Here is a 12,903-nt window from a genome sequence, read left to right on the forward strand (position 1 = left end):
CACATATGACCTTCTGTGTATTTTAGCTGATTTTGGCTCAGTACTGCTGCAGTTAGCTCATCGGGTCCACAGCCGATCATAGTAAGATTCCAATGACTTCTACAGCAGAATGATATTAATATCCCCAACAGAAGATTTGAATCTGGGGTGGCAGCCATTTTTATCAGTAGTCGAGAAGGTAATGTCTGTTTCATCACAGCATCAATAAAATGGGTTTGTGAGATCAGTACTGCCACCCCATTCAGAGCAAACCTAAGGGGCAGATCCAGTTCAGTTTTTGCTACAAATCATCTATGGACTTATGCTTCCACCTCTTTATGAAAAGAACTGAAGTCTATAAATAGGGTGGGGTAAAAGAGAAGCAGATTGTCCGAGGACAGACAGGTATAATCTCACATGTGGGTAACGTCATCCACAAAACCTGGTACAGACACTGCCAAGTGCACTGTCACTTTAAATCTTTAGCCAGTGCCTGCATTGTGTGTGTGCAGGTGTCTTCCCGCTCAACGTCAGCACATGAGACCAACAGTTCTAAGTTTTCCACAGAGATAAGAAGTTGTGTTTTCAGTGTCACCTCAGCACATCAAACTTTGAAGACTTTTTTGTGCTTCCTGATATTATTTTCTTGTTTTTTTTTCCTTCATAATTATTTATTTATCCCAGGACAAGCAGTTAGCATATTCTCACATATGGATGATGTCACCGACAGAGCCCCGGTACGGACACTTGAAAAGTGAATTGCAACTTTAAGTTTTAGAAAGTTGTAATCAGCCCACAGCGCGCATGCACGAGTGCCTTCCTTCCCGATGTAGGCATGCGGTCCCTCGGTTTCTTAGTTTCCGCGGAGCTAAGAAGAAGCATTTCAACGGCCGTTGAAAACTTTTTTGCCTTCCTGCTCTCGCGTCAGTGACTTTAGTCATTTTCGTGTTATTTTTGGTAAAAAAATATCTTTTTTTATCCCTCGCGGGTTTTTGGCCTGGCGGGGCTTGATGTACCACCTTGAACTCTGATTTTGATTTCGCCGAGGCGGTCTTCCCTTCGATATTCAAGAAGTGCGGTCGCTGTGCTCGGCCCATCTCTGTGACTGACCCACACTGCTGGTATCTCCAGTGACTAGGGCCCAAGCACCGTCTAGAAACCTATACTCTTTGTTCATCACTTCAAAAAAGGACTTTGAAAAACTGCATTCTTCAACGACGACTGTTCGATGTCACTATGGAAGGGGAGCTGACATCGCTACCGACGGCGCCGACCAAGATGACACTGCACTCATCGACACCGGCAGAAACATCTCTGGTGTCACAACATCCAGTGGGTAAGCTGGCTAAGAAGCCTTCCCCTACCCCATCTGTGACTCAGGTCAAAATAGCATTGAGTCGAGCCATGCCAACCTTGAAAAAGTCCCATAAGCTCCTGGTCCCGATCTCGGTGAGTGCCTTGACATCAGCCTCCTCATCACCGGACTGGAGTGCTGCACAAGTGGTACCAGCGAAAAAGCCAGCAGTACTGGTGCTCTCCCTCAAGCAAAAGATTGACAATTTGCTTCGGGAGGAATTGGATGAGCATTTTCAAATGTTGGTGCTGACTCAACTTATGGCCACATCAACACCGACTCTCCAGGCCATGTCAACACCTGATCTGCAGGTGACGGTTCAGTCTGAGCAAATGACAACACCGACCGCACCTCAATCTGATGCTCCACCGATTTGGAGACCATCGGCATGGAGTCGATCAATCCCTCTCCATGGCACCAGTCGTCCTCAAGAGAGGTTATTCTGGTGCGGTCCCGAAAGCACTCTCATGAAACCAAACATCTTGAGGCTTTGACACCGTCCTCATTCCATACAGGATTCAGATTTATTTGGTGAATTGGAACAGGAACCACTCACTACTGCAGATGAGGACTCTTCTGGATGAGATTTGCCTCAGTGATCACCTCAACGACCTTCTGCTTTTTCTGAGCAGTCCTCTTTTTCTAAATTTCTCCGTCAGATGTCTGAGGATCTTTCTATCCCGCTAGAAGTGGATTCTAAGCATAGCAAGGAGTTCTTGGAGGCTTTGGATTATGACCAGCCTCCTAAAGACCTGCTGAAGCTCCCACTCCATGACATTTTACGAGAGACTTTCTACAAGAATTTCGAGACTACTCTCTCCATTCCAGTGCTCCTAAAAAACTGGACTCTTTGTACAGGGTGATTCCTATTCCAGGTTTTGCTAAATTGCAGCTCCTTCATGAATCTTTAGTGGTTAAATCCACTCTAAAAAAATTGTCTGGAGCTAGTGTCTATGCAACTGTACCTCCTGGCAGAGAAGGTAAGGTAATGGACAAGTTTGGTAAGCGTCTTTACCAGAATGCAATGTTGGCCAGCAGAGCTGGTAATTATAATTTCTATTTCTAGTTTTACCTGAAGTATTTGGTCAAACAACTTGCATCTTTTCAAAAGTATATTCCATCCCGTAAGCAGCTGAGATTCCAACAACTCATTGCTTCGACTTTTCAGTTGTGGAAATATATGGTTCGCACTACCTATGATACTTTTGAACTTACATCATGAGCTGTGGCCATGTTGGTGGCCATAAGGTGTCTTGCCTGGCTTCGTGTCTCTAAGCTTGATGTAAATCTTCAGGATCGCTTGGCCAGTGCTCCCTGTCCAGGGGACGAGCTTTTTGGACCATCCATGGAAGCGACTACTCAATCGCTATCTGCTCATAAGACACATTGAGACACTTTGATTAAACCAAAGAAGAAGCCTCAAGCACCCTGTACTTTCAAGTCCGCTTCTTCATACCTGCTCCTCCTGATCCTTCTCAACCTAGGAAACAAAAGCAGCAACCACGTCAGCAACCTAAACAGGCTGCTTAACAAAAACCCACACAGCCTTTTTGATGTGTTCCTTAGGAGCATAGCCACAGTTCCCATTCTCACATCTCTGCTTCAGCCGATTGGAGGGTGGCTTCAACATTTCATCAACCGGTGGGAGCTCATTACTACAGATCTCTGGGTTCTAGACATCATTCGTCAGGGGTATGCTCTCCACTTTCATACCCTACCTCCGGATCATCCTCCAAGAGAGTCTATTTCAACCCTGTACAGTCTTCTCTTTGCATACAGGAGATTCAATCCCTTTCTTCTAAATGCCATTGAAGAAGTTCCTCTATCTCAGCAAAATCAGGGATTCTACTCCTGGTATTTTTTTAATCCCGAAAAAGACAGGAGGTATATGACCCATTCTGGATCTCAGAAATCTCAACAAATTTCTAGTCAAAGAGAAATTCCAGATGCTCTCCCTTGCCCTTTATCTACTTCTGGATCAGAACGACTGATTATGCTCTCTGGATCTCAAAGAAGCCTACATGTATATACCAGTTCACCAGGCTTTCCGCAAGTACCTTCGTTTTCAAGTGAATGGACGTCATTACCAATACAAGGTTCTTCCTTTTGGCCTGGCATCTTCTCCTAGAGTCTTCACAAAGTGCCTGATTGTTGTGGCTGCATTTCTCCGATCCCACCGACTTCAAGTCTTTCCTTACCTGGACGACTGGTTGATCAAAGCTGTTTCATCTCTGGAGGAGGATCTGGCAACATCTCAGACCATTGCCTTCCTACAAGTTTTGGGCTTTGAAGTCAATTTCCCCAAATATCACCTAATTCTGACTCATCTTCAGTTCATTGGGACTATCCTCGATGCTACTCGAATGAGGGCGTTTCTCCCTCCAGAGCGCCTGAACAATCTTCTCATCATCTGTCAACAGATGTTGAAGGTCACATCATCTCTGCGAGGTGCATGATGATTCACCTGGATCACATGGCTTCCACCGTTTATGTAACTCCACTAGCAAGGCTACATCTTCGCATTCCTCAGTGGGCCCTTGCTTCTCAGTGGTCTCAAGGGACGGATCATTTCTCGCAACATATTTCTGTAACATCATATCTTCAGCAGTTGCTTCAATGGTGGATGACCTCCTCTAATCTATCCAAAGGTCTCTTTTTTCACATACCCCCCCCCCCTTCCACCAAAAGGTGATAACGATGGATGCATCTCCTTATGCCTGGGGGGTGCACCTTGACGGCCTTCAAACACATGGTCATTGGTCTGCCAGAGAGCGGAAATTTCACATCAATTTCCTCAAGCTTGGAGCGATATTTTATGCTCTCAAAGCTTTCCAGCACCTCTTGAGTCCTCAAGTCCTCCTCCTTTGCACAATCAAGTAGCTATGTACTACATAAACAAGCAAGGAGGCACGGGTTCTCTTCTGTTATGTCAGGAAGTTCAGAAAATCTGGCTTTGGGCGACGGCTCGCAGCATTTTCTAGAAAGCGGTCTACATTCTAGGGGAGAAGAATTCCCTGGCAGACAACCTCAGCAGAATTCTTCACCCTCATGAATAGACTCTCAACTCTGCGACTCTCCATCTCATCTTTTCTCAAGGGGCACTCTTCAGGTGGACTTATTTGTGACCCATCACAATCACAAGTTGCCCCAGTTTTGCTCCAGACTTTACTCTCCTCATCATCTGGAAACTGATGCATTTCTCCTGGATTGGACAGACCTGTTTCTATATTCATTCCCTCCAACTCCTCTCCTGTTAAAGACTCTGTTCAAACTCAAACGAGAGTCAGCCACCATGATTCTCATTACTCCTCAGTGGCTCAGGCAGCAATGGTTCTTCCCTTCTACTTCAGCTCAGCATCAGGGAGCCAATTCCTCTAACAATCTTTCCTACTCTGCTTACTCAGAAACAAGGATTGCTTCTACATCCCAATCTGCATTTATTACACCTGACAGCTTGGTTTCTTTCAGGCTGAATCCATATGAATTACATCTCTCTTAGCCTGTCCGCAATATTATTGACGCCTCCAGGAAGTTAGCCACTCAACAATGTTATCAACAAAAGTGGACTCTGTTTTCTTCCTGGTGTCTCCTTCATCATCATGATCCAAATTCCTTGTCAGTGGAATTGGTGTAAGATTATCTACTTCATTTGTCTGACTCTGGATTCAAATCTACATCTATCAGAGTCCATCTCAGTGCTATTACAGCTTTTCACTTGCCAGTTGAGGGAAAACGTCTTACTGCTTATCCTTTGGTCTCCAGATTCATTAAAGGACTTTTCAATGTGAAACTACCTCTCAAACCTCCCCCTGTAACACACACGGTCCATCCAGTCTGCCCATTAGTTATACTCAGATTAAATTAACTTGTCTCTTCTTTGATATTTCTGGATAATAGACTGTAAAGTCCACCTGGTATTATCCTAGGTTCCAAATGCTGAAGTTGCCGTTCAACCTCACTTCAGCTTATCCAACCATCCTGTTTGCAGGATATCTACCATAAAGTCTGGCCAGTAACATCCTCATGTTCCAAGTTAGTGCAGTTCCCATCGATGCCCTCCTCAGCCCAGTCTGGGACCTTAATGTAGTTCTTTCTAGTTTAATGAGGCCACCATTTCAACCAATGGCCACGGCTCATCTCAAGTTTCTTACCTGGAAGGTTGTCTCTCTTATCTTGCTCACTTCTGCCAGGAGGGTCAGTGAGTTACAAGTGTTGGTGGCAGATCCACCCTTCAGAGTTTTTCACCATGATATAGGGCTAGATTCACAAAGCAAACCGATCGGTTTGTGACCCCTTTGTGACCAGATTTCCCTCAGGCTCCATTCACTAACCTCTCCTGTGATCCGCTTTGAATCCGTGCATGCAAATGAGGAGAAATGCATGCAAAGTAGACAGGTAGGTGATTCACCAACCAAATTTTCCAAACCTACTGGGCTGGCCAATCATCCCAAGAAGCAACTGCTGGGGACCAATCGAAAACGTCTTTCTGACTCTCCGAAGCCCTGCTTTCTGCACACCCTGCTCTCTGCTGCCCCGAATCTCTCCTGCCTGCTGCCCCGATGCTTTTCTCCTGCCTGCTATGCCCCGATGCTCTTCTCCTGCTTGCAGCCCCGACTCTCCTGCTGCCCTGGATCGCCTGCCTGCCATGAACACCTGCCTGCCTCGACTCTCCCACCCTTCCCCTCAGTGCAAGCCCGTTGTTTTAACCCGTGGGTTAAAACCACAGGCCTAATTAATAAAAGAGAAAAAAAAATCTCTCTGTCGGGCCCGGAGGTCCAGCGCATGCGCAGGCCACCTACAGATGGTCTGCGCATGCGCTGGGATTGCTTAGAGTGATCCAGGCAAGCAGATGGGGGCGTTCCTCCATTCGTCCCCATCTGCATATTGGCGTTTTGAGAATTCATCGGACCTGCCCGGACCGGGCATGGATTGGGCCAGATCAAGCAGGTTCGTGAATCTAGCCCAAAGTGGTTCTGCACACACATCCAAAGTTTCTACTGAAAGTTGTGACAGAGTTTCATCTCAATCGACTATTCTCCCAGTTTTTTACCCTAAGCCTCATTCTCATGCAGGAGAAAGGACATTACACACTCTGGACTGTAAACATGCTTTGGCCTATTATATCAACAGGACAAAGCCACATAGAACATCTCCCCAACTTTTCATCTCATTTGATCCTAATAAGTTGGGGCATCCTGTTTCTAAGAGAACGATTTCCAACTGGGTAGCTACCTGTATCTCATTCTGCTATGCTCAGACTGGACTGCGCCTGTCACAGCCTCACAAAGACCGAGCTATGGCAGCTTCTGTAGCTTTCCTTAGATCCACTCCTATTGAGGAAATCTGTAAAGCTGCCACCTGGTCCTCTGTTCATACATTCACCTCACATTATTGTCTGGAGATTTTCTCCAGACAGGATGGGCACTTCGGCCAGTCAGTATTACAAAATTTATTTTCTTAAAGGCCAACCCTCCCACCATCCCATTCTAGTTAGCTTGAAGGTCACCCATGTGTGAGAATATGCTGCCTGCTTGTCCTGGGATAAAGCACGGTTACTTACCATAGCAGGTGTTATCCAGGGACAGTAGGAGATATTCTCATAACCCACCCACCTCCCCTGGTTGGCTTCTTAGCTGGCTTATCATAACTGAGGGACCGCACACCTGCATCGGGCGGGAAGGCACTCGTGTATGTGCGGTGCGGGCTGATTGCGAACTTTCTAAAACATAAAGTTGCGATTCACTTTTCAAGTGTCTGTACCGGGGATCCGCCGCTGATGTCACCCATGTGTGAGAATATCTGCCTGCTGTCCCTGGATAATACCTGTTACGGTAAGTAACTATGCTTTATTGATTTTTAGTATTTTCTTTGAGTTGGTTAAATTTCATCAGTTTTGGCCTTTGGTCCACTTCAAGGCCCTTTTATGACCAAGGGAGTGTTGACATTTCCCGGTATTCTTTTTACTCAAGCTCCCCAGGCCATCGAGCCTTTTGACTTTGTGTTGGCTGTTTTTCCCTCCATGTCAAAGAGGGTGCCGAGCAGCTTCATGAATTTTATTTGATGTAACCAGTTCAGTATCTAGGTCCTGAGCATCAGGACATTCATTGTGAACTCTGTGTATACAAAAGAGGTCACGGAAAAGCCTGACAAATCTAGCATGATAAACATTTCGGTTTGGCATTGAGCATGGAAGGAGATTTGGGGTCTGATGCTCAACCTACATCAGTATCAATATGCCATGCACCGACACCACATAGAGAGCATCATGCTCTCTTCAGAGATAAGATTTGACATAGTCTTCATCCATGCCTAATGTATCAGGGGATGCTTCACATAAGAAAGCGAAGAAGCATAAACATTACTCCCTTTCTTGGTCTGGCATGGCATCTTCCCAGACGTCCACCTCCTTGATGCATAGTGTCGACACACTGTGGATTGCTCTCCATCACTGTAGATTATGTCTCCTCCCAGGCGTGCCAAGACATTGAGGTCTCCCATGCCCAGAAAACCTGCATTGCAGTCTGATTCCACACCGATGTGTCTTCCGGTGCAGATGCTGACTCTTCAGGAGGAGATCTTGACTATACTCAAACAAGAGCTTTCGGGTTTACTGCAGATGCAGTTTTTACAGGCTTTAAAGGCATCTATGCCTGCCTCAGCCCAGCCCAATGGTACATTGAGGCATTGATTTGAGGATGAAGTCACACGACCTTGAGCATCGGGAGCAGCACAGATCCATTCCATGTAAGCATCATCATTGGCAAAGGAGCTATGTTATGAATCAGAGCATTGACCTGTCTTAATGCTCTTTGACAAACAGTCGACACTCCTCTCAATGTACACTTCCTGCTTCACCTAGGAGAGAGTATTATGAGGAGGCAAAAACTCATAGTAATAGCTTTTTTTCAGGTACAGCAGAAGCAGAAAACCTGTGAGGGACTATGTGGGGCCACTGGATTATCAAGCAGCAAAAGAGGTTCTCTGGGATGATATGGCCATAGCGGAAAGACTAAATGAATTCTTTACTTCAGTCTTTACAGAACAAAATGTAAGAGAACTACCTGAACTGAAAAAGGTTTTCAAGGGTGATGTGGAGGAACTGAAAGAAATCTCGATGAACCTGGAAGACATACTGAACCCAATCAACAAGAGTGATAAATCAACTGGACTGGATGATAAACATCCCAGGGTACTGAAAGAACCCAAACTTGCAATTTGCTGAACTACTGTTAGTGATCTATATGTAACCTCTCACTAAAATCATTCATAGTACCTGAAAATTGGAGGGTGGCCAATGTAATGTCGATTTTTTAAAAAGGTTCCAGAGTGATATGGGAAATTACAGACCATTAAGTCTGACTTCAGTGCTGGATAAAATAGTGGAAACTATTATAAAAAATAAAATGTGTATTATTCTGTCTTCTTTTTTTTTTCCAATTCTTTATTCATTTTTAAAAACTTATACTATATACTAATTTTTATATTGGGAAAATAATAGAGGGATTGATGGGACTGGAGGGTGGTAATTTTATGTATTATAAGATAAAATAGAAAGATTGTCAGGTGATATGTTTAATTGTATTTTTTTAATGTTTGTACACTTGATGTAAGATTGAAAATGAATAAAGAATTATATAAAAAAAACCCAACTTACAATAAGTGTGACAGTATGTATATCATTTCAAACTCAATTACAACGCTTAATAGTTTGTTAAACTCCATATCAGAAATTATCCCTCCTCCCTCCTAATCAAATACATTCTTTAATTTCAAGAAACCTATCATAAACCCCATTCCTAAATACCTTATTTAATAGTCAAATCAAAAAACCATTCCCCCCTCCCCCCAACCTGGATGTGCAATTTAAGGTCATTACAATATTTTGCTAATAGCTCCCAAATCTCCTGAAATTTTCTAAAATTCCCCTGCTGTGTGGGTATTGTCCTTTCCATTTTATAAATGCGACATAAAGAGTTCCACCAGAAACTGTAATTAAGTCTCTTCCAGTTTTTCCAATTACTCGTAATCTGTTGTATGGCAACCCCAGTCATAATAAGTAAAAGCCTACTATTCTTAGATGATATTTGGCTCTTAGCTCTCATTGACATGCCAAAGAAGCACAGTATCATACGATAATGCCACTGGATTTTCCAACATACAATTTATATGACCCCATATTGATTTTCAAAAAGCAAGAATCAATGGACACTAATGTCCCAGCTTCGAGATGATAGTGCCAGCATCTATTTGATTTAGAGCAGGGGTGTCCAATGTCGGTCCTCGAGGGCCGCAATCCAGTCGGGTTTTCAGGATTTCCCCAATGAATATGCATGAGATCTATTAGCATACAATGAAAGCAGTGCATGCAAATAGACCTCATGTATATTCATTGGGGAAATCCTGAAAATCCGACTGGACTGCGGCCCTCGAGGACCGACATTGGACACCCCTGACTTAGAGCTATCTAACTTCTGTAAACAAACCGGGGTCCAAAATGCTCTATGCAACAAGAAAAACCAGATTTGTCTCATAGATGCGTGGGCAGAGTGTACATGTTTGCACATAAATTATAGAATGCTATAATTTATGTGCATTTACTTGTATCTAGTTGCAGGGCTGGTATATGTGGTCAACTCTAAATGTACATACTCACAGTCTCTGCCACTTGTGCTAGTCTTTTCTAAAGAAAAGAAGGTGCCTACTTTTTTTTATAGAATAGGCACCAAAACCAGCACTTACAGAATTATCCCCATAGTGGCTGTTCAAAGCTTTGTACTTTCAGTGGTGGATGTGCTTATAAGTGCTGCTTTAAAAAATCTGTATAACTCCAATAGTTAGCGTGACTACCAACCATACAAGTGCTTTTGAATATGGACCGAGTTTTGATTAAGAATATTTTCAGCTTTGTAAAAATCAAAAGAAGTGGATCAGAACTGTTGATAAGGAAAATCCTGCTATGCTATGCTTGCTATTTTTGTTCTATTGCCATCTCTTAGCCAGATGAAGAACCCATGGTTAGTCTGTTGCGATGAAAATCTTAAGAAACCTAGGTAGGAAAAATCTCCTTTTATCCAAGAAAGGGAAGGAAAAGGAGAGAAAATCAAAAGAGAAAGAATGAGAGAGATGTCATAGAAGTCTGTCTAATGGGGGGGGGGAGGTGCAGCTATGAGTGCCTATTATGCTTGAAGTAGGGCAGAAGAGTGTCCTGCAATATCAATGCAGTGAAGTGCTGGGCAGAATTTTCATGAGGGAGATGGCCAGAATATTATGAAATTTAGGATGATTCTGTAATGTGCATTTGAACTTGAACAAAAAGCTGTGGGCAAGTAATATTGCTATAGAAAGACAGAGAAGAAATAGCTGTTTCAATTAATAAAACTTGAAATTATTTCCCAAACTTTAGATACACGCAAACTGTCGCATCCGAAGAGTTTATTTCTCAGACAGACTGTACTCTGAGGATGAGCTGCCTGCAGAGTTCAAGCTTTATCTCCCTGTTCAGAACAAAGTGAAGGTGACTGACTGAAATGCTGGCACACAAGTCTTTCATTTCCTGCTGTAATCACGATGACAAAATATGGTGTATTTTTATTTGTATTAGAAAACCCTTACACAGTTGCACACAGGCCGCATTCACTACCTAAAAGATACTCAGGATCAAAAGAGTAGGACCAGATCAGGTTGGGACTGAGCTGTCTGTGGACGATTCTGTATTTCTGCACAGGAACAACGGAAGGTACTGTAGGTCAGTATTGAGGTGCATTAGCAGACTGTGTAAAGTAGGACTGTGCTATATACTAGCATAGCTGTTGAAAATAAAAAAAACCTCTAAAATAAAACTAGTATACAAGGGCTGGAGCAGTTCATCTCTATCACAAAATCTATGTAAATAATTCAAGAGGATATCGACCAGATGTATCCAAGTTTGAGCAATATTGGCACTTCAATAAAATTTATCATTGTAAAGAGTCAAGTATTTTCATTTGGTAAACTGGATCAACTTTTTCAGTGCAATAAAACTTGTGAAGCAGATTTTGTAATATGCTTGGATCATGTATTATGGGTGCACAAACATTATATACTCTGCAGTTGCCTGATGACACTTGTCATATGCAGAAAAGATATGTCTAGATGTGGACCTTTTATTATTTTGGATTGGTAAAGAACTAAACAAATGTTACTACTCAAGTCAACCAGTTCAGTAGAGTTGCACAGGGATGCAAGATTTCAAGTTTCAAGTTTATTTAAAAATTGGATTGAATCACAATATCATATTCCAATGCGATTTACAAATAATAATAAAAACACACATTTTAAAACTATGACACTACAGGACACAAGAGGAAGACAGGTTTAACTACAATTGATAAAAAAATAAAATGAACATAGAGATTAAGGGCTCCTTTTACTAAGCTGCTTTAGGGCATTAACGCGAGCTATAATGCCGTGCGCGCTAGACGCTAACAGCAGCATTGAGCTGGCGTTAGTTCTAGCTGCGTAGTGCAGGGTTAGCCCTAAGACAGTAGGATGGGAATTGTTACCCACTTAATTTTCATTTAAAGGATTTTAGTTCACTATAGAATTTGAGTTTTATAGAATTCAAGTAGCTCAGTTGAAAGCGTCCTTAAAGAGCCAGCTTTTTAAGAGACCTTTGAACTTACTAAGTGATTTTTTTCTTCCCTAATATAAATTGGAAGCAAGTTTCAAGTTTGAGATACCGTAACAGAAAAGATCGTGTCCCTCCGCATGTAGATGAATCTTAGTGAAGGGACTGAGAGGAGAGATTTCTTCTCAGATCTTAAAGATCTTTTAGGAACATAAGGGATTAGAAGTCTTTCTAAGAATGCAGGAGCTTTATTCAATAATGTTTTGTATGTAAGTAGTGCTATTTTGTATATAATTCTATAGTTTACGGGTAACTAATGTGCTTCTTTTAAGAGGCGAGTGACTTGATCGATTTTTTTTCTTTTTGGTAATTATTTTTATTGCAGTATTTTGTATTATTTGTAATCTGTGTATTTTTTTTAATGTTATTCCCTTGTACAGTAGTCTATTTTTATATGACTAACGAGTGTATTAGAATATTCAACGATACTTGGGGGGGATACTTGGAATGGGCAGACTCATCTGGACAAACAGGTCATCCTTTATTCTTCCAAAAATACTCGACCCGACATGTACATGTTTCGGCCCTAAGGCCTGCATCAGGAGTCTTGAGGATCTTTGGGTATAAAATAACACCGAGTATGGACCACTCTAAAGTGCTGTATATATCAAAACGTCGTCACCTGAAAACTTACTGCACGGTGATGATAGGAAAAGTGACTTTTCCTATCATCACCGTGCAGTAAGTTTTCAGACGACGACGTTTTGATATATACAGCACTTTAGAGTGGTCCATACTCGGTGTTATTTTATACCCAAAGATCCTCAAGACTCCTGACGCAGGCCTTAGGGCCGAAACATGTACATGTCGGGTCGAGTATTTTTGGAAGAATAAAGGATGACCTGTTTGTCCAGATGAGTTGAAAGACATCTTTATTTATTGCACCTTTTATTATTGGACAATT

At 42.6% G+C, this 12,903-nt stretch overlaps 1 protein-coding gene across 1 annotated transcript in view; it reads left to right on the top strand.

Moving 5' to 3' along the window:
- CFAP20 (cilia and flagella associated protein 20) overlaps nt 1–11,365 on the top strand; it is a 37,623-nt gene extending 26,258 nt beyond the window's left edge. The window contains exon 5 of the mRNA XM_033940920.1: nt 10,737–11,365. Within this exon, the coding sequence (XP_033796811.1) occupies nt 10,737–10,859 (123 nt within the window). The 3' untranslated portion in view covers nt 10,860–11,365. The remainder of the gene's footprint in view (nt 1–10,736) is intronic.
- Nucleotides 11,366–12,903: the final 1,538 nt, after the last annotated feature.

This window comes from Geotrypetes seraphini, chromosome 4 (genome assembly GCF_902459505.1).
Source record: "Geotrypetes seraphini chromosome 4, aGeoSer1.1, whole genome shotgun sequence".
NCBI classification, from domain to species: Eukaryota; Metazoa; Chordata; class Amphibia; order Gymnophiona; family Dermophiidae; genus Geotrypetes; species Geotrypetes seraphini.